The following is a 22,490-nucleotide window of genomic DNA, read 5'->3' as shown; positions in this document are numbered from 1 at the left end:
TTTGGGAAGCCACTCCCTCCCGTGGACGCTTCTCCGCTCCCTCCTTTCTTCGGGCGGCCAGTTCGGCTCCTGCCTCGGTCGACGCTGGTCGCACCCTCATCGGCTTTAAATAAACGAAGTCTTAAAGTACCGTGTGCGTCTTTCGCTGCATTCAACACAGCGACCGGACACGACAGTGGCGACGAGAAAGTGGATTCGACCCGCGCTACGCAACGCTATTGACAAGCCATGGCTACGCGAGGGTTTCCCAATCAGATACCAGAGTTCAACGGCTCATCGTGGTCATCGTGGGTTGGACGCCTTCAGTTCTACTTTGAAGCTAACAACATCACAGACCCAGCCTTGAAGAGGGCCAACCTGCTGACGCTGTGCGGGGAGCAGACCTACGATACTGTCTGCGCCCTTATTCAGCCAAGCACACCAGCGGCAGTGTCTTACGACGACATCGTAAAAGCGCTGCAAAAGCACTACGACCCAAGGCCATCCGAGGTCTACAGCCGGGCTCGCTTCCAACGACGAGATCAACTGGGAGGAGAAACTGTGAGCGCCTACGTAGCCGCGCTCAAGAAGCTCGCTGCCGACTGCAATTTTGGAACGCTGTCGACAACAGCTACCGGGCAGGAGGGAGACGCAGCTCTTCTGCTAACACCACCATGCTTCCCTTGGACGTGATGTTACGCGACAGATTTGTGTGCGGACTGAGTGACGAGTCACTGCAGCAGCGCCTGTTCGCTGAGAAGGACCTCACATTCAGCAAAGCTTACGACATCGCCGTTCGAGCGGAGAGCGCCGGTCACCAGCAGAGAGGGATTCGCCGGAATACCGAGCCGGTACACCAGACAAGCAACCAGGTGCGCAAGCCTTCTGTTGTTGTAAAATCGGTCAAAAAGGCACAACGCTGCTGGCGGTGTGACGACCAACACAACCCCCAGGGATGTCGATTCCAGTCAGCCACGTGTAATTTTTGCCACAAGCGAGGACATATCGAAAGAGCATGCATTACGAAACGGAGACTTGCCAAGATAAAGTCACCTTCCCAGCCTAATCACAGCGTCAACGCCTCAGAGAATACGCCGCTATCTGATCTCCATGGAACAACATCAGCAACACCATCTGTGTTGTACGACCTGAACACCATGAATCTCGGCACGCGACCGAAGATTTTTACAGAAGTAAGCGTACATCACCAGCTGATTAAGTTCGAGGTGGACTCCGGCGCAGCCTGTACTCTGATCAGTGAGGACACGTTCCGAACTTCATGGCCATCTGACGCACCCGCCCTGCAACAAGACGACACGCACCTGCGAACGTGGTCAGGACAGAATCTGCCACTATTGGGCTCTGCCAACGTGCAGGTTAACTACAACGGCCAGACCCATACGCTACCTCTGCTTGTTGTGAAGGGCACAGGATCAAGCCTTCTAGGGAGAAACTGGTTTTCTCCACTAGGCGTGATGATATGCGGCATACACCAGACGCCGAGCCAGAACATGGTTGAGCAACTGCAAGAGAAATACGAAAGAGTATTCTCGGAAGAGATTCCAGGAAACGAAGGGCCCCCGGTCACACTGGAGTTGTTGGACAACGCGCAACCCAAATTTCTGAAGGCCAGGCCGGTGCCGTTTGCTCTCCGAGATTCAGTTGAAAAAGAGTTGGACAAACTGGAGCAGCAAGGTGTCATCGAGCCGACGCAGCATTCAGAATGGGCCACACCACTTGTCGTAGTTCGCAAGAAGAACGGAACCATACGCCTCTGCGGAGACTACCGGAGCACCGTCAATCTTGCGACTAAAGCGTCCTCTTACCCGCTACCGACACCTGAAGAAGTATTCAGTGTACTACGTGGCGCAAGAGTCTTCAGCACATTGGACCTCACCCAGGCGTATCAGCAGCTGAAGGTGAGCGAGTCAACTGCTGAATTATTGGCAATTAACACACTGAAAGGCTTGTACAAAGTCAAGCGACTGCCTTTTGGCGTAGCTGCAGCCCCGGCCATATTTCAAAAATTCATGGAGACAGTGCTTCAGGGCATCCCAGGAGTTTGTGTCTACCTTGACGATGTCATCATCAGTGGCACTTCCACTGAAGAGCATGCAGTGCGCCTAGAGCTCGTTCTCGAAAGGCTAGCAAACGCTAATTTGTGCATAAGCAAATCGAAGTGCTGTTTTGCGGTGCCAGAGGTGCAATTTCTGGGACACCGAATTGATGCGGAAGGCATTCACCCTACCGAGGACAAAGTGCGAGCGATCACAGAAGCACGAGCTCCAACAAACAAGCAGGAGCTACAGGCTTTTCTCGGACTCTTGACGTTCTACGACCGGTTCTTGGAACAAAGAGCTACCGTGGCCAACGACTTATACCAACTCCTTCGGAAAGATGTGACATGGACATGGTCGCCACGCCATCAGCAGTCATTCGATGCCCTGAAAGACCTGATTCGAAGATGTACAGTCCTCCGCCACTACGACGAAAGGAAGCCTCTGCTTTTGGCTTGCGACGCATCACCGTACGGAGTCGGCGCGGTTCTATCGCAAACTGACGAGCAAGGAAGGGAAGCTCCCATCGCCTTCGCCTCACGTACGTTGTCGCAAGCAGAACGCAACTACGCGCAACTTGACAAAGAAGGGCTAGCCATCGTCTACGCGGCGACACATTTTCACCAGTACATTGCCGGCCGGAAGGTGACCTTTATAACCGATCACCGACCGCTATTGGGCATTCTGGGACCACAAAGGCCTATGCCACCAACTTTGTCTCCGCGAATGACACGTTGGTGCATCAAACTCTCAGCGTACGACTACGCTCTGGTCTACCGCAATGGGAGTAAACATCAAAACGCCGATGCGCTAAGCCGTCTGCCACTAGACGCAACTGTTGACGAACCATTTCCACCAGGAGACGTTCTGATGTTCGAAGCACTGCCAGAACCTCCGCTTACAGCAGGCACAGTTGCAGCATCTACGCAGAAGTGCGCAGCTCTCCGGCTAGTTTACACAGCTGTTCAACAAGGCAACGTGCATAAACTCAAAGGGGACAACTTCGACGCTTACCGCAGGCGAGCTACAGAGTTGAGCACCCATCGCGGCTGCATCATATTTGGGTCCCGAGTTGTGATGCCGAGAGAACTACGCGCACAAGCTATGTCTCTCATCCACGCCGGACATCGGGGCATCGTTGCAATGAAAAAGTGTGCCAGAAGCTACATGTGGTGGCCTGGCATTGACAACGACATCGAAACAGTGGTGCGAGAATGCAAGCCTTGCCAGAGCAGCCGGAGCGCCCCGCCGAAAGCTCCTGTCCCAGAATGGGAAAAGCCAGACACACCATGGCACACACTGCACATTGATTTTGCAGGACCAATTGAGGGCTGCACTTTCCTTGTGGTCGTAGATGCCTACACAAAGTGGCTTGAGATAAGGCAAATGGGACAGACGACTTCGGCAGCAGTCATTGACAACCTCCGATCACTATTTGCAACGTTCGGCCTGCCGCGCAAGGTAGTGTCGGACAACGGAACACCGTTTGTGTCTGCGGAGATCCTCAAGTTTTATCGCGACAACGGGATCTCATCAGTTACATCGGCCCCCTACCACCCAGCGACAAACGGACAAGCCGAGCGCTACGTAGCCGAGCTAAAACGCGCCCTTGAAAGAGATCAGACAGGCTCGCTGCAGCGCCGCCTTGCGCGCTTTCTCTTCAAGCAGCACACGACGGTTCAGAGCACAACAGGCGAGACCCCCTCGAAAATGATGTTCGAGCGTGAAATGCGAACCCAGCTCACAGCCATCCTCCCCGAGCCAAAGGCAGAGACGTTCCGGGAAGAAAAAGCAATTCCGCGCTGCGGCACGCTTAATGAGGGGCAGCGCGTCCTCGCCCGACAGTTTCTGAAAAAGCCACGCTGGGAGGAAGCTACAATTGTCAGACGCATAGGCCTGCGCTCTTGGCTCGTCAACATACATGGCACAGTAGCACGCCGACATCTCAACCAGCTGCGTAGATTTACGACGCCGTCTGAGAGCTGTCCGCCAGCGGAGAGAACACGTGCACCATCTTCCCACATAGCCTGGCACCTCTTCCCGGAAGAAGAGACTTCGCCCAGGACAGACCTAGGAGACACAGCGAACAACAGCCAGCCTACAAGTGTTTCTCCCCCGAGCGCACAAAGCCAGCGCGCCTCCACGCGTGAGCGCCGACCCCCTGCACGATACCAGGCAACTTTCTAAGGGGGAAGGAAGTGTTGTGTCCCCTTATTGCTTTTGTGTGTGTGCGCCCCCGCACCCTCCTCCTAACGACCACTCGCATCCTCCTCCTAACGACCACTCGCATCCTCCTCCTAACGACGACTTGCCCCTCGTCGCACGCTATCGCCAGATGCCCCCCCATGGTGCGCCCCCGCATCCTCCTCCTGTTTTGGGAAGCCACTCCCTCCCGTGGACGCTTCTCCGCTCCCTCCTTTCTTCGGGCGGCCAGTTCGGCTCCTGCCTCGGTCGACGCTGGTCGCACCCTCATCGGCTTTAAATAAACGAAGTCTTAAAGTACCGTGTGCGTCTTTCGCTGCATTCAACACAGCGACCGGACACGACAGTTTTATACTGCATATGCAGCGCCTCTAGTGGGAAGAGCGCGGCGCGCCGTGCCAAGCGGCCGCCGTTACCCGACGAGCCGAGTTGGTAGCCCGTCTCTCGCTCCTGGTATGACGTCACCCTATAAGGTCACTAGCGCCTCTAGTGGGAGGAGCGCGGCGCGCCGTCCCAAGCGGCCGCCGTTACCCGACGAGCCGAGTTGGTAGCCCGCCTCTCGCTTCCGGTATGACGTCACGCTGTGACGTCACTAGACATGGTGTGACATCAGGCGTCATTGTAAAGGTCAAACGTGCTAAGTGGCCGCCGCTACGCGAAAGGCCGTTCTTGGGAGTAGTACTGCTTTCGCAATAAAATTTGTCATTTGTGAAGCTTTTCTGCAGGAATGTCATTTTTAAACTTAAAATACTGTCAGGTTGCTTAACGAACGCTTTCTTTTTAGATTTCATGAGCAAAGGTTATCACTGATAACGAAAAGAGTCATCTAGCAGTGGCCGATTTTTCAGTTATTCATGGTGAGCCATTGCGGCGTTTAATTCATTGTTCTGCTTCAATTTTTTCGCGCAGGGCTGTGCATGCACATTTGGTTGGCTCTCGCTAACAGCTGTTGCCCCCCACATACACCTTGCTTCAGAATTGGGCGATAACGGCGCGTTACCGAAGGACTGCTCTCCCAATGGAAGCTCCAGGTGGTTCCGCAGGTAGCGTATCCTTTCTTTCCTTTAGTGGACTGAACGAACCTGCACTCGCAACCATGGTAGAACCAGATCACGTGTTATGAATAAAACCCGCCCAGCGGTGGCTGATTGGATGCGGTGTTCGGCGGCTCAAAAGAAAGATCGTAGGATCGCGTACTGAGCGGGGCGACTGCATATGCCATTTCAGGTGTTCAAAACTCAGTTTGGCGGAAAATTCAGCATGCAGGGACGAAAGGTACCGGAAGGGCGACAGAACAAGCGCTGTCTCGCAGCTTAATTTTTATTGTGGATTAACCATATATATATATATATATATATATATATATATATATATATATATATATATATATATATATATATATATATATATATACATATAGTAGTTGCAGCAGGTCTTGTCGTTCAATGGCCCAGGAATACTTGTAGAAGAAGGGGTCACAACATTGCAATTATCTTCATTTAATACCGACAATTTCGAACGGAGGACCATCCTTCCTCAGGGTATACACACGAAAGCGCACGTAGGTGCGAAATGCATGCAGAGGGCGCCATGAACTCCAACGCGCAATAAAAATCAAACCGAAGTACACATGCGCCACACATCAACAGGAGTGACATCAAGAGGCGTCTAAAACTCTCTCCTTTTTTCTTATCTGTGCAGAGTGCACCAAGAAGAATAAAAAAAAAACGTGCAAAGCTTTTTTTCAGAGATACAATTGTTCTGTACCGGCATTGTGATCAGCACACTCGACAGATTATGGAGGCGTATTTTATCGGGAAGAAAAACGGTGTCAGTACACCACTCCTTCCATTTCGTTGTATGAAAAAGCGATAGGATTTCTAGACGCCTCATGATGTGGCACTTGTTGTTCTGTGGAAGAAGAGCCCTTGGGTTTGTTTTTTATTGCACGTTGGTGTTGATATTGCCATCTATGCTATCTATGCACTGCGTGCCTTTCGCATCTACGCCATTTTTCTCTGTTTGTATACATTGTGTTCAATCACAATAAAATTTAGCTTCGATACAGCGCTTATTCTGTCCCCCTTCCAGTGTCTTTCGTTCCTCCGCGCTGAATTTTCCGCAAAAATGAACTACATCCAACTCGCCCAACTCACCATACTTCTGCAACAGAACAGCAGCTTGGGCATGTTGGTTATTCATTTGTGACGGAACAGGGCTCAAAACTCATGGGATGTCTTCATTAGGGTGTCTGTCATAGCCCAGATGCAGGTTCACGGTGTTTTAGTTGCATAGTTCTTCAGATATGGTGAGGAAACAGCGTTTTCTTGAAATGTGCACCGAAATATATTTTAAGCGGAGCCACTTTAAGACACTAACAAGGTATGCTCTATTACAGGGGCAAAAAGAAAATGCAATTGTATGCGCACCTATAATGGTCTTACTCAGAAAGCAGTGGACCTCGTGTTCAAGACTACATAAAATAAAATTCAACTTGTCAAGTTCTTTAAATAACTTGAACCAGGCAGTTTGTTCTTTAGGAGTTGAGAAAAAAGAATCGAAATAAAATAGAAACACTGAATACCTTGCAGTACAATGTGAAGCTGAGGAAGTGCAAATTGGAAGGTATTGAATGAGCATAAAAAAATTAATACTTTCATCACGTGTGCCGTGAAGCAAATTTTTGTGAAAGAAGTCCTAATGACCGTATAAACTTCAGCGCAAGCATAGAAAATTGCATGAAGCAGCTTACAAAGGTACTGTTGCGGGAAGAATAATAGGTACAGATATCTACTACGGACAAGAATAGCGACATCTGACATTGCTGCCAGCAGCCATTAAAATCAAACAGAGCATCGTCATCACCTCCGTCTCCCTTCTACTCATGAAACACACTCAGATCATCATCGTTGTCTGCCCTTTGGTTAACAACTCGGCTGCTGAGGCGCCGTCTCGGCATTAGGCGGACGGCGTATGAACACCCGGGTAGCGTTTAAGGCATGGAGCCTTCCTCCATGGTTTAAGGCAGCGGACGTGGACGATCTTAGTGGCGGGAAGCAGGAATGATAGCCAGCACACAAGATGAGATATTTAATAATTGACGACGATCACATGCGCACAACGTGGTAAGGGCCATTCTAGGGGAAAAGAAGCTTCTCGGAGACTGGTTTATTGGTTTATTGGGGTTTTAACGTCCCAAAGCAACTCAGGCTATGAGGGACGCTGTAGTGAAGGGCTCCGGAAATTTTGGCCACCTGGGGTTCTTTAACGTGCACTGACACCGCACAGTACACGGGCCTCTAGAATTTCGCCTCCATCGAAATTCAGCCGCCCCGGCCGGGATCGAACCCGCGTCTTTGAGCCAGTAGCCAAGCGCCGTAACCACTGAGCCACCGCGGCGGGGCGCTTCTTGGAGACACTGACGTGGGTAGAAGGATATAAGGATAGTACAATTAATCGTGAAAGACATGAGAGCGCAAAACGGGGACACGGACGAGGAAGGGAACAGGACGAGCGCTGCACTTTCAACAGGATTTATTCAGGGAAGAACGTTTAAATAGCCTTTGCCCTTATCCATGCTCTTGATCGCAGACAATCGCCTCTCACAGACACTCATCAAGAAACAGCATTTCACTGTGGCGAAGAACAACTGACGTGTCACTAATACAACTATCACCTCGCTTCTTGATATAGAAGGCTTCCACAAGCTCACGTTCTGTCCTATCTCGGCTTTTCAATAGCACTTTGCAATCAGATAGTCGAGGCTTGCAGGCTACACGCTTCTCTTTCGAGCAGGCTTGGCAGTGGTCTGGAAGATGTCCTCTCTTGTTTAATGAATTCTTGTGTTCAAGCAGGCGCTCGTTAAGACACCGTCCGGTTTGTCCAACGTACACCTTGCCGCATGTAAGCGGGAACTCATAGACTACTCCTTTCTTGCAGCCAACATGTGGCATTCGGTGTCTGATGGTGCACTCTTGTACTTTTTTTCTTCCAATGCGTGAACACATTCTGGCGAGTTTTCGCGGCGGTGAAAATACCACATCGACGCCATACTTATTGGCCACCTTCTTGAGGTTATGAGAAGTGTGGTGTACGTAAGGTACAACTGCCGGCCTTGCCCGCTTTTTTTCTTGAGGTCGGTTGTTTTCCTTGCTGCCCTTCAGCTTTTTCAGCAAGGTCTGCGCCACGGAGAGAACCAGGGAAGCCGGGAAGCCTGCTTTCTGCAGCCTGGATACCTGGGAAGCATAGCTTGCGTGCATGGCATGGTGGCAAGACTTCTTTAGTGCGGAAGCTAAGCACTGGGAAGCGATAGCCCTCTTAACGGTCTTAGAATGGTTCGAATGGAAAGGCAACAAATCTTTCTTTGCGCGTGGACAGTGCTGCCGGCAAACGTGTGAAGGGTGAAAGGTTAGGGTGAGATCTAAAAACTGTAATTGGTTATTACTGCTAGGCAGTTCGTGTGTGAAGGTGAGACCCATGCTATTCCGACCAAACGTACCTAAAACATCAGCTACTGCTTCGTCAAAAGTAAAATCGTTATCTGCCAAGACGACCAGGTAATCGTCTACATATCTAAAAACGTGGACTATACAATCCGTCTCAAGTTCTTCACTCAAGGAGCGGTCAATTTCCGATAAAAACATATTACAGAGTACCGGGGCGACACACGAGCCAAAATGCCCCTTTTGTGTAGATACGTTTGGTCATTAAAGTCAATAAAAGTGGCCTTGAGATAAAACTCAAGTAATGACAAAAAATTGTCCACATTCAAACCGGTAGCGTTTTGAAAAGCCGTGGCTCCATTTCTGTCAATGCAATTACGCACTGCAGAATAGAGATGTGCATGCCGAACAGAGTAGAAAAGATCTTCTACATCAATAGAAAAACCAGAGCTTATGTTCCTATGAGTCTGAAGGAAGGCTATCACGTCATCCGAGTTCTTAGTTGCAAAGGGGTCTTCTACTTCCAAAGTCTTCAGGTGCTTGAGAAAAAATTGGCTGATTTGTCGTTGCCAAGTTTCCTTTTCGCTTACTATAGTCCGGAAAGGCATTTCCCGCTTGTGTGTTTTGGCGGCGAAAAAAAAACCGAAAGGCTGTTCTTTTCAGACTTGTTGATGGCCCTGGCTAGTGTATGCAGTTGCAGCTCCTCACACAACGACACTGCATCTTTTTTCATTTGCGTCGTCTTCACTTTCACGGACCTGAAATTCTTCTTTACTGCTTCTATTGCCTTTTCGTTGAATAAACCGGACGGCATTGCCACAAAACCGCCTTCTTTGTCTGCCTGCATGAGCAGGCAGACAAAGAAGGCTAAAAAACGAAACGACCTTCGCCGTGGGATCAGCTCGATGGCTGGGAGGGTTTCGATCCCTGACTGACCTGGTGAGGGTGTCGACACCGTCCAAGTGGCACCTTTCCTGGTTTTCCTTCGTTGTTTTGTTGGCCAGTCGTCGGTTGAGGGCCAGCCATTCGTATGGTTTAAGCTTGACTTGTACGCTGAATTTTGGTCCTTCCTTTAGGACTGCTGCTAATCTTTCCGGGAGTTCGGCTCCTCCCAAGACTATCACATCGTGGCGTCCTGGATTCTTGGTCTCCCCCTTCTTGAGTTGTTCCAAGTGTCTCGTTACTTGGTTCATAGAGCACTTCCACCAAAGCTCTGTTGTCTGTGCCGCGAGCTCCTTGCTTTCTCGATGTCTGATGGCCGCCAGCCACGGCGAAGGTCGTTTCGTTTTTTAGAGCGAAAGATCTGCAGCTTGTGCAGGCAGACAAAGAAGGCGGTTTTGTGGCAATGCCGTCCGGTTTATTCAACGAAAAGGCAATAGAAGCAGTAAAGAAGAATTTCAGGTCCGTGAAAGTGAAGACGACGCAAATGAAAAAAGATGCAGTGTCGTTGTGTGAGGAGCTGCAACTGCATACACTAGCCAGGGCCATCAACAAGTCTGAAAAGAACAGCCTTTCTTTTTTTTTTTTCGCCGCCAAAACACACAAGCGGGAAATGCCTTTCCGGACTATAGTAAGTGAAAAGGAAACTTGGCAACGACAAATCAGCCAATTTTTTTCTCAAGCACCTGAAGACTTTGGAAGTAGAAGACCCCTTTGCAACTAAGAACTCGGATGACGTGATAGCCTTCCTTCAGACTCATAGGAACATAAGCTCTGGTTTTTCTATTGATGTAGAAGATCTTTTCTACTCTGTTCGGCATGCACATCTCTATTCTGCAGTGCGTAATTGCATTGACAGAAATGGAGCCACGGCTTTTCAAAACGCTACCGGTTTGAATGTGGACAATTTTTTGTCATTACTTGAGTTTTATCTCAAGGCCACTTTTATTGACTTTAATGACCAAGCGTATCTACAAAAAAGGGGCATTTGTATTGGTTCTTGTGTCGCCCCGGTACTCTGTAATATGTTTTTATCGGAAATTGACCGCTCCTTGAGTGAAGAACTTGACACGGATTGTATAGTCCACGTTTTTAGATATGTAGACGATTACCTGGTCCTTTTGGCAGATAACGATTTTACTTTTGACGAAGCAGTAGCTGATGTTTTAGGTACGTTTGGTCGGAATAGCATGGGTCTCACCTTCACACACGAACTGCCTAGCAGTAATAACCAATTACAGTTTCTAGATCTCACCCTAACCTTTCACCCTTCACACGTTTGCTGGCAGTACTGTCCACGCGCAAAGAAAGATGTGTTGCCTTTCCATTCGAACCATTCTAAGACCGTTAAGAGGGCTATCGCTTCCCAGTGCTTAGCTTCCGCTCTAAAGAAGTCTTGCCACCACGCCATGCACGCAAGCCATGCTTCCCAGGTATCCAGGCTGCAGAAAGCAGGCTTCCCGGCTTCCCTGGTTCTCTCCATGGCGCAGACCTAGCTGAAAAAGCTGAAGGGCAGCAAGGAAAACAACCGACCTCAAGAAAAAAAGCGGGCAAGGCCGGAAGTTGTACCTTACGTACACCACACTTCTCATAACCTCAAGAAGGTGGCCAATAAGTATGGCGTCGATGTGGCATTTTCACCGCCGCGAAAACTCGCCAGAATGTGTTCACGCATTGGAAGAAAAAAAGTACAAGAGTGCACCATCAGACACCGAATGCCACATGTTGGCTGCAAGAAAGGAGTAGTCTATGAGTTCCCGCTTACATGCGGCAAGGTGTACGTTGGACAAACCGGACGGTGTCTTAACGAGCGCCTGCTTGAACACAAGAATTCATTAAACAAGAGAGGACATCTTCCAGACCACTGCCAAGCCTGCTCGAAAGAGAAGCGTGTAGCCTGCAAGCCTCGACTATCTGATTGCAAAGTGCTATTGAAAAGCCGAGATAGGACAGAACGTGAGCTTGTGGAAGCCTTCTATATCAAGAAGCGAGGTGATAGTTGTATTAGTGACACGTCAGTTGTTCTTCGCCACAGTGAAATGCTGTTTCTTGATGCGTATCTGTGAGAGGCGATTGTCTGCGATCAAGAGCATGGATAAGGGCAAAGGCTATTTAAACGTTCTTCCCTGAATAAATCCTGTTGAAAGTGCAGCGCTCGTCCTGTTCCCTTCCTCGCCCGTGTCCCCGTTTTGCGCTCTCACGTCTTTCACGAATATGCACCAACAAGCCCAGCTTCAAGTACTCCTTAGTACAATTAAAAATGACAGCGCGTCTCCTGTTTCGGCGGAACTTGTAGCACTTTATGAAAAAAAAGAAAACGAGGAATTCCTCGTTTGTGAATCGCTTCCTGTCCAGTTACGATAAAAAATTCCGAGCCGTCTACACCAAACTTTCCCGGCCTTATGCTCGTACTCTACGAGGCCTTACCTATCCACTGCACTTCAAATACTCGTGATAATGCTCAAAATCTGTCTAGTTAAGTAAGCAACAGGGTAAAGTTCTTGCCTTTTCAGGAGGCTCTTTGCTATCCTCTTTGTTTTTCCAAATCTTGCTTGAGAAGAGAAGTGGTCTATTATGAAGGAATACGAGCCGACACAAGGACCAGCGCTGTGAGGGAGGGACGAAAAAAGGCCACTCGACAAAAGCTGATCTAACGTTTGAGGGAGGGACGAAAAAATTCGCAGTGGCTTAGCTGAGCTAGGCCGGGATATATGTAGCGAAAACAGTTTCGACTACTAACATTTCGGTAGCGACACGCCGTTCTTGTCATTCAGCAGCTTGGCGCTGTCTCTTCGCGAGGCGTTCTTCTACTGTGCCAGCGCCGTACATTGCGAGTGAGGTTTTCAGTGGGTGCACCATGAGGGCGCTTCTACGGCGCGCCAAGCACGGAGGAAATTTACTGCAAACGGAGGAAATTTGGTACTGGCTTGATTTCTGCATCTGTAAATAACATGCTCATAATTACTCATGTAGGACTCAGTAATAAATATCTCGAAGATATCTTTTAAGAACTGTGCATCAACTACACGCACTTTTATTAAGCTTCAATCGTCGAAGTGCGTGGCAGAGTGACAGCGTCCCCGTCTCACATGGTGTTTGACCGGGTTCGATTCCAACCTGAGAGCCCAATTTTGGTCTCTTATGATTGGCAGCCCGAATGGCACCATGGTTTCAATAGCACTGGTTGCCTTGATAACGGCGCGTGCGCGGTATTGGCCTTTTGCAGGCACCACGAAATGCGCTTCTGCTTGTCTAGTGTAGCTTTCCCTACAGAAGGCCACTCGATAAAAGCTGATGTAACGTCTGCACGGGGGCACCTGAAAAGCAGAATAAAAGCGAAGGCTGTGTCATAAGAAGCTCAGCCCGCTTAGTGTCAGCGGCACTAGGCTCGCAAAGCTGAAAGACAGTGCTCGGAGGCCAATTTGAGCGTGGCGGCATGGCAACGGAGGCTTATACTGACTCTGGATAGAATTGAGAGAACGAATTGAGAGAACCCGATGAGTCAGACCTTCTGTCTTGTTAGCATTTTATTTCTGTCATAAAATTATGCGGGTGCTCTTTTTTTTCCTTTGAACTCATATTGAATAGCAGCATCATAATGATATTCGTAATTATTTGCCTTCGCCTAATCATTCTACCTGCAGCATCATTGTGTGATTGCTCATGTGGCAGTGTTAAATATAACGTGGTAAAATATATTGGTTAACGTTGCTTATTACATTACCTTCTCCGCAGCATATTCTGTGTTTTTTCTCAACCAGATAGTATTGCATTTGAACTTACGGTTCTAAAATTCCGCCTGTGCTCAATGCATTTTAAAGAAGATATTGCCGATCATAGACATTGCGTTCCCAAATAAAAGTAGACGAACGAGCTGGATCTACAAAGTATAGATCTTAGCGCAACACTGAAAGAACAGACAGAGACCAGGGACGTTCACATCCGCCATGAACTTCCTTTTTCTCCTTTTGTCGTAAACCATTTGAACTCCTCGTGTGTATTTTGTGCTTAGCCTCAGTCGCTACTTTTTCACGGCAATGATAATATCTCCATGACTGATCAATCAGCAGAACTGGCGCTCTCGTGTACACAATATAGCGTGTTATAACGCCGTTTCAGGCAGGGACATATAATGTAAGAATCCCGTTGAAGAAGGGAATAAACGTCCCTCGTGCTGTTACGTATTGTGCTGCGTTGTCATGGCGCTCGACTTTCACTGCACCCAACGCCGTCACTGTACATTCCTCCTGAAAGGTAGTCATCATTATCAACTTGACTATGCCCACTGCAGCGCAAAGGCCTCTCCCATGTCTTTCCAATCAACCCTGTCTTTTGCGAGTTGCGGCCACCGTATCCCCGCAAATTTCTCAATCTCATCCGGCCACCTAATTTTCTGCCACCCCCTGCTACGCTTACCTTCTCTTGGAATCCATTCCGTTCCCCTTAAGGACCAGCGGTTATCTTGCCTTCGCATTACATGCACTGCCCAATCCGACTTCTTCCTCTTGATTTCGACTAGGATGCCATTAACCCGAGTTTGTTCCCTCACCCACTCCGCCCGCTTCCGATCACTTAACGTTACACCTATCATTTTTCGTTCCATAGCTCGCTGCCTTGTCCTTAACTTAAGCTGAACCCTCTTTGTAAGCTTCCACGTTTCTGCCCCGTAGGTGACCACCCTGTACGATACAGTTGGTGTGTACCTGCTCCTGAAAGGTAGTGGTGGCCTAACGATTAATTTTTTTAGCCCGCCCGGACTTCAGAATGCCATCGGTACGATCCAATACACGTTTTTAGTCCTAGCGTTCGTTTCTTATTTGATAAACGGAGAAAACCTGCTTTGGAAAAGATTCGGCCAATAACTACAGAATCCCGAAGGATATTTCGAGAAGTAGCCTAATTAAAGCGTCTACTGAGATGCCAAGAAAAGGGAAATCGTAACTGAGGGTTGCGCAGTCAGAAAGTGTTGTGTGGTAAGAAAGCGAACGACAATAAAAGGGCCGATGCTGGTTCAAGAGAGGACGAGGACAAAGCTAAGGTCAATGACAGAGGCCTTTGCCTTGGAGCGATCTACATTACCCTGTCTCATGACGCCACGATTACAACTGAGGCTCGAGCTCATGCTGCACATTCAATGCAGCCGAGGCGGTGCACACTCAGGCGACGGGCGTCGGAGGCCGGAATTACGCTCAGCTGGGAGGCGCCGTCGTCGAGCCGGAAGAGTTGCTGTCGCCGATGAACCAGGCCGTCGTGGTTCTGGCTACCATAATACTCACGGGTCTGTCACTGTCTGCGCCTCTTGCAATCATGGCCCTGGCGCCGGGCTGCTCCTGGCACGACCCGCGCTGCTTCGATTACGGCCGCGAGATGACGCTGACCGCTTCCGACCCACAAGAGGGAGACCCCTGCGGCGACTTCCACAGGTACAGAGACCACTGCTTTCCGAAGAAGGATAGAATCTCACAATTTTACTTTAGGGCAAATATATATTCACGCTAGTTGCAAGCGTTTTTATGGCACTTTTATAAACATTTATGATCGAGCTGCCACCACAAAGGTAGATGCACGAGATGCATACATTTCGGCTGCTTAGGCACTAGTGGTTGGTTGGTTTGGTTTATGGGGTTTAACGTCCCAAAGCGACTAAGGCTATGAGAGACGCCGTAGTGCAGGGCTCCGCAAATTTCGACCACCTGGGGTTCTTTAACGAGCACTGACATCGTACCGTACACGGGGCCTCTAGACTTTCTCCTCCAAAGAAATTCAACCGCCGCGGCCGGGATCGAACCCGCGTCTTTCGGGTCAGCAGCCGAGCACCATAACCACTGAGCCACCGCGGCGGCCTACTTAGGCACTAGTAGTGGGGCATTTGTACACTTAGGGTGTACGCACGGCGCGCCCTAATTCTGCCCTTGCAGCCCGGTTTAAGTTACGGAGTGCGTGAAGAGGGAAACATCTTGACTGTCTCTCGACCCCTGAACTCCAAAAAATTGGATGGCTGAGAGATCATGTGAAGAAGCAGACGAATACGGCTGCAGCCACACCCACCACCGTGCAGGTGAAGAAGCCTGCGCTCAACTGGTTCGATACGCCACTATCACACTAGGAAAGAAATTATCAAATGAGAAAACACGCTGTAACTATCAATATTGAATTACAACTGAACCAGGTCTGGCGAAAAGATTTCACTAGGCACAACACAACAGGCATAGCACAGCAGGCTCTGTGCACCACTCATTGTATACAATATTGTCATGTTGTAGTGACGGCAGTCCAGCGGTCAGGAAGGCAGCAACAAAATTTGCAAACGAAGCTCTTTATTTGGGCTGACTTTCGCCCGCGAAAGAACTAAACAGCACGGCAGCGGCGTAAGCAACAAACGCGCTTGTCAGTCGTCGAACTATGAATGCCCACTGCTGGCTGCATGGCTCAATTTAAAGCCGGCAAGGAAACTTTGAGATAACTGGTCAAGATCATCTACAGTAATCTGGAAGAACGTAGATGCAGCTCTTCATGGCTGTGATCAATCGAGATTAGTCCGGCCGCTTCTCGCGTCACGTACAGAAATGATAACACCCATTTCCTGCGGCCTTGCGCGAACGAACGGACACTACAATAATACGTGGCAATATGAGTTAGTGCTTCCAACCAAAGTCTACTCGGGGCCGCTCATGCGGAGCTTTTGCTACAGGCAGGCTGTTTAAAGACTTCAGCAACGCCGACAACACTAAGCAGGTAGCAACTTTTGTTCTGCAATTTATCAAATATTAAAATACGCAAACAAAAGAAACGAAGTCGCGCCTGCGCCTGCCTGATTTACGACACCATGACACGCTTTTAAAAATTTGTTGATTGCTGGCGTTTGTGCCCGCATCTCTTATCAAAAACGCGAGTTCCTTTGCAAATGTAGAACATAGTTTGGAGGCTCATGACTGGCGCTAAATAATGCGAATGTTGTTTTGGAAATAGCGATTTGGAGGAACTAACAATGACGTCACAGTCATAAGAATTTCGGTGGTTAAAATAAAAAAAACGTCACATAGGGATTAGCTTTTGTTAGACTGGTGCTATGGAATATGTGCTGCTAGGCAAGCTGGACCTATGGTGTAAGAAAGCCGGGTAGTGATCCACTATAAATTCTTCAAGTGCACAATTTCCCCAAAAAAATGAGTTCAAAACTAACCGGACCGAGACCGCGACCAGCTCGCAGTCCTAGTTGCCGGTGCTTTCCGCGTAACGTAGTAACGATAGGTGTGGAACTGACTTTGAGATAAAATTGCAAGCCGCAGAATTGGTTTCAAAATTACAATAGGCTTCTTAAAAGTGCACGTTAAACACACTAGACCGACAGAAGAGTATAAAAACGTGGGCGAAACCTATGCGTGAGAGTAAAGTAAGATTAACAGCGGGAAAGGGGTTCACATCCGTGCTTCCTCTCCTATCGTATACGTATTCTGGGTGTTATCCTTATAATGAACCATCAATACCTTTGCTTAGCGTTAGAGACATTTCCCCTGTATTTGCTCAACTGGAATGGCGTATAACGCGTGCTGTTTTGCTTCACGATCAGCTACGCAAACGTTCATGTTTCCTCATTAGGCATTGAGGCTTCTAGTGTGTCAGAATCGGCTTTAGCTGATGAACTTCGACAGTAAACGCGGTCTTCTAACATTTCATGACTATCTAACGTCAGTCATCTTCCTCCTAAAACTACGAAGCTATATACACACAAATTATATTTCGCTATAAATCTGGTATCAGACATTCTTAAACGTATCAGTAATAAACTATCATGACTGATTGAACGTTCATCATCGAAATAGGCTTTTTACAAATAAGTTTTTTTGCTGCTGCTGGTTAGCCGCAATTAAAGGGACCCTGAAATGATTTTGTTTGGAATATTCTAGTGCAACAGACCCATGAAGATAGTCGTTGTGTGTATTCGAGTCAAATTTGAAAGCTCTGCATGGACCTCATAATTTAAAAATAAATTTTACAAATCGCTGCTGGCAACAGTTCGCAATCGATTATGGCGACACAGCCCAGCGTGCGTCCCCCTTCCCGATGACGTCATTGGGCAGAAGAGCCAGCCCTCAAGCTCGCCGCGTCAGCCCACGTCACGGGGGGTAGAGGAGGCGTGGTTAGGTATATCGCCCTAATCGGTTGCGAGTTACTGCGGCAACGATTTAAAAAAAAAATTCTAAATTATATGTTACACGCAGGACATTCAAATTTGACTCGAATCCACATAAATACCGCCTATACAGATCTGTTGCAGTAGAATATGCCCATCAAAATCATTTCTGGGTCCTTTTAAGAAAAATGTCGTTGTCATTCACAGATAACACCAATTCTAAATACGACTGAAAGTCATCCCTCGGTATATAACAGTTCTCTCTCTACTTTTTTTTCGCCTTCATCGTTTATTCGTTGCCAATAACTACACTTGCATACCTATCTGCATCGAGTGAGCCTGCTGATGTAACCGTATCACTGTGCATGTTAGTTTTCTGGCCCCATGATACAGACGTGCAAACTGTGTGACCATCAGCTGTTTCACGCTACCCTTTCTCTGTGCAGAATCATTAAACCTAGTTTAGTTTGATTACAAAGTTTGCCATTCGTTCTGTATACTTTGTTATCCCGATGCAGCTACGTGTGCAGCAATTTCGCAGAGCTGTACCCGAGTCGGTCCAGCTTCTTGGCGCTGCTGGAGTCGAAGCTGTCGGAGTTCCGCGACCACGTGTTGGACGAGCACCCCGTCGAAGCAGGCGACGAAGTGGGCCGCCACGTCATCGTCGCCTTCCGCAAATGCGTCGAAGAGTACAGGTGCGCACGCAAAAAGAGTGCCTGCCAAAGCATGCAAGCTCGCTAGACAGGCGAAAGAATCAGGGATGCTTGGCCCTTTTTCGCGGACACGGAAGGACACTTATTGACGGAGAAAAAACACTCCAAACATCCTCCTGCGGTTAAGCTGACTTGCAGGATTGCTGCGTTGGGGCGAAATGCTGAGGCCACACGGAGTGGTTACCAACCTCTTGTGGGGATGTGAGACGTGTATTGCGAGTATGTTCTTACAATCGCTTGAGCGCCGTAGGAAAGCCGTAGCGAAAGTCTTTTTCTGGCAGTGTTGCAGTGGGCTGAAACCAGCGATGTGGTTTGGAAAGGGGAGTGTTGAATCTGAGGGCCGGTGTGTAGGCGCGCAGTACGTCATGCCTATCCTTACATCACGGGTAGGGCCGTACTTATCGTACCAGCGGTTTATTTACTGATAGTAGGCAGACCGCCCAGGGGACAGTTGGGTCGGGCAAAACGGTAACGAGAGGGCTATTAGCAGGGTAATAGGAGTTGAGCTCGTGAGAAAAGGAGAGGTGAAGAGCATTATGGATGACGTCATTACTTTCGGGACAGTGCCACGTAACTGTCGGCGAGAAAAATATTCACACAAATGCCAAAAGCAAAAAAAGCACCGACAGGGCAGGCCATCTGTGAGGGAAACGCCTAAATTAAGTTTTTTTTCTTATCAACACATCTATTGTTCTGCAGAAAAGTAGTGAAATAGGTGCAGCTGCTATTGCTGGACGCCAATAGATGGAAGAAAAGTATTATTGCTCGTGGGCAGTCGTAACCCCAATTATTTCTGTAATTTTACATTTCGACGCTTTCTATTCTAGATTTAACGACTTGTGTTTATTTGACGTGCATGCAGATCTTATGAGTAGTTTTTCTGGATTTTCAGTGTCGAAACGCAGTCGCGGCAGCTGGCAGCAGACGTCATACGCTCCTGTTACGCATCTCGGCTTCGGCTGTAGTGATATCGGGAAGTTATAGTTGTGCCTGTGCATTACTTCTGCACGACTTCAAAAGCGGGTTATTTGACGGAACGCTTAATTGAGCAGTATACTGAATAAGTTATGCTCCAAACGATTCATGCTGATCACACTTAAGATACCTTTCCTTTCTTTAACACTTGTAATGGTTTGTTACTTGCAGAGGGTATTTAATCGAGGTATATTTAAGCGCTACTTTGCAAGAGTACTTGTATTCTAGTCGCCATATTGGTCTCAGCTTGTACTCTCTTGGAGACCAAATTCGCTGCATATATCATATCGCAATATTTCTTGCAATTGTGTTGTGCTGTGCTCAACGTGAGTTCTCTGTGGTATTGCTTCCAACTTGTTAAATAAATGCAACTGTTCGCTCTGACACCAGTACAGACGGTGGCTATTTTTTCTGTGCACCGAAAAGCTAAAGGAAGGATGTTCAGGGCGCCTGAAAACTATTTAAAACGATGAACTCCAAGCAGTACCTGACGCTAAGCATTGTTTTAAAGCCGTGAATGTCGGCATTTTTGACTCACGCAGCCGCATGGTATAATGGTATTTCCGCGCAGGTAGAACACCACACGGACCTCGTACGCGCGCATGCAAGGATTTTGAGGATTCCTTCCCATGCACTGCCTTAACGGCTTTTAAATCTTCCTCCACCCTGATATCACCCTTCGCAAAACCCAGCTGCGCGCCCAAGTCATGCACGCTGAGGTCCCCCTCGAACATTTTTTCCGAAAATATACTAGACTAAGAAACTTCGGTTCCTTTAATCGCACTTCCCTCGTCTTCGTTTTCTGCAGGCGCAACTACGACAGCTTGGTACCACTGCGCCTGCTCTTGCGATCCTCAGGAATCCACTGGACCCAGAGGGCGTCCACCCACTCGCACCAGGACACGTTGGGCATCGTGCTCCGGCTGTCCCTGAAGTACGGGGTGCCCGTCCTGCTCCACGCCAGCCTCTGCCCGTCGCTGAAGGAGACCGCCGACAACCGACTGGCGCTAAGCCTGGAGTTCAGGATGCCGCGGTTCCCGCCGGGTGCCGGTGAGCGGACTCTGTCGGCAATCGAAGAGTCGCTGCGTCTGGTCGGACACAACAGCACCGGCATCAGCCGCTTCAGGCGATCAGCGCTGAGCACGATGAGGCACTTGGAGGAGCTAATGTCGCACCTGAACGCGGCGCCGCGCTGGGAGGGCGGCCTGGCGTACGCCAAATTTTCGCAGGTTCAGGAGGAGCTCCTGTCGTTCGTGGAACCAACGCCGTTTCTTAAGATGACGAACGCTGCTCTTCACGGGTCGAAAAAGGAAGACGTGAGTGGTGCCTTATTTCCCAGCGCATATACACAACCCTTTGAGCGCCATTTTTTGTTTTCATCGAAAACAAATATTTTTACCCTGAAATAGCAATCCAGACATCAAGAAGGACAATCGGTTAGGTACCAGCGGAAGGTACCATCCGATAAATTTTGTACGGATGCGCAAAATTTCTCACAAAGTGTAACTGTGGCTGAAAACTTTAACATAGCTGGCATTTGTTTAGCAAATACAGCATAGACCGCGGAACAGTTTATTTTTCAAAGGGGTACTTCGAATTTTAAATGCAACAAACAAATTGACTTTACAGCTGGCTACAAAATATGTGTACAAAAAATGGCGGATGACCTTCTACTTCCTGTAAAATCAACTGTTTTGCCGTACTCCACGCCCACCCCTCATGTAACACCATGTAAATGGGTATTCGCGGTATCAATAAATAAAAAATAAATAAGTTTTTTTTAAATATTTACTTTGTTGGCTATATCGCCTAAACCGTTAACCTACTTGCGACATGAATGACGCTAAACGCACGTGAAACGAAGAAATCACTGCATGGGACAGCTCACTCTGTGCAATAGCTGTTAGTTCGTTACGTACAGAGATGTGTACAGAGCGCCTAAAGGAATAATACGCACTAGAGTGTAAGTGCGCACGCCAAGGAGAGTGAGCTTTCACCACACATTTCTCTAGGAATTCAAAGTAGTAAATGCGGAATGGGCATCCATACGACGGTTTCCGATGGAGGAACTCTATTAAACTGAAACTAACAGGAGTACCCCAGTAGCGTTCGCTGATGGTGCAAGTTCTGTGACCGAGGCATCCCCTCCCGGCACTATTCTCGATCAGGAAGCTACGGAAGCAGGTTCAGCGTAGCGTAGTGTGTATAACAAAAGCAATTCACGACCAGTGATGCCCCAGTTCTGTTTTATTTCTCGTTTAATTTGTGATGATGCCCCAAAAAATGCTTTCTGGGACGGTATTCTGGAAGTGTTCATAACAGGTCGTGACCAGTTTGTCCGCAATCACTGTTTTGGAAGCCAAAGGTGTGATGAAAATTGATTCAACTTAGCCCAACTCAGCTGAAACGTACTTGCTATTGTATGATCACCGTGCAAACTTAAGTATCATAAGACTGGTGGGATCAGTACTTATGATACCAAATCATGGGCAACGCTAACCAGGCGGTGTTTGAGTCAACCCGATGAGAACATTTATGCAGCAAACGAGATTGAATATGGTGGCGGATGGCGTTTGCTTATTTTTTGAGAATGAGTACATGCCAATATCAGCCACCAGAATTAAGACGTGTTCACAAAGTGGATACGCATTTTGACGCGAAGCGACAAAGCGGCACAGCGGCAAAGCGGCAAAGCGGCACAGGAATACAGAAATAATAATACTTCTTGGTCCCTTAACGAACCGAAATAAAAAGAATGTTTATTAAAAGCAGCCGATTAATTAAGTTCGACACCATTTGTTTAGCTTGCCGCTAAGGGGTCCTATAAGGTTATGGAGCTCTGAAAGAGCAAGGACAAAATACAACCTGACCTTCAGGTTTTGTGAGCAGCAGCAGCACCTTCCCGTTCGGTTTACAAACAACAGTTATAAAACGGTCAGAATTCCGGTCACAAAAATGCCATTAAACTTTTCCATCTATAAAATCGTTTGCCGCCGAGCTTGATGAATGCCCGCCCGTTACTCCGCAGGTTGCAGACAGGACGGAAAAA

The 22,490-nt window shown here is 48.3% G+C and overlaps 1 protein-coding gene across 1 annotated transcript in view; it reads left to right on the top strand.

Annotated features, from left to right (window-relative positions):
* LOC149337082 (neprilysin-like) overlaps positions 1–22,490 on the top strand; it is a 41,311-nt gene that overhangs the window by 7,733 nt on the left and 11,088 nt on the right. The window contains exons 2-4 of the mRNA XM_089554321.1: positions 14,760–15,042; positions 18,272–18,448; positions 20,250–20,757. Of these exons, the coding sequence (XP_089410447.1) occupies positions 14,760–15,042; positions 18,272–18,448; positions 20,250–20,757 (968 nt within the window). The remainder of the gene's footprint in view (positions 1–14,759; positions 15,043–18,271; positions 18,449–20,249; positions 20,758–22,490) is intronic.

The sequence above is a fragment of the Amblyomma mixtum genome, chromosome 7, assembly GCF_055824585.1.
Source record: "Amblyomma mixtum isolate Tamu chromosome 7, ASM5582458v1, whole genome shotgun sequence".
NCBI classification, from domain to species: domain Eukaryota; kingdom Metazoa; phylum Arthropoda; class Arachnida; order Ixodida; family Ixodidae; genus Amblyomma; species Amblyomma mixtum.
The sequence above is the reverse complement of the archived record's forward strand: the minus strand, read 5'-3'. Positions and strand labels throughout refer to the sequence as shown.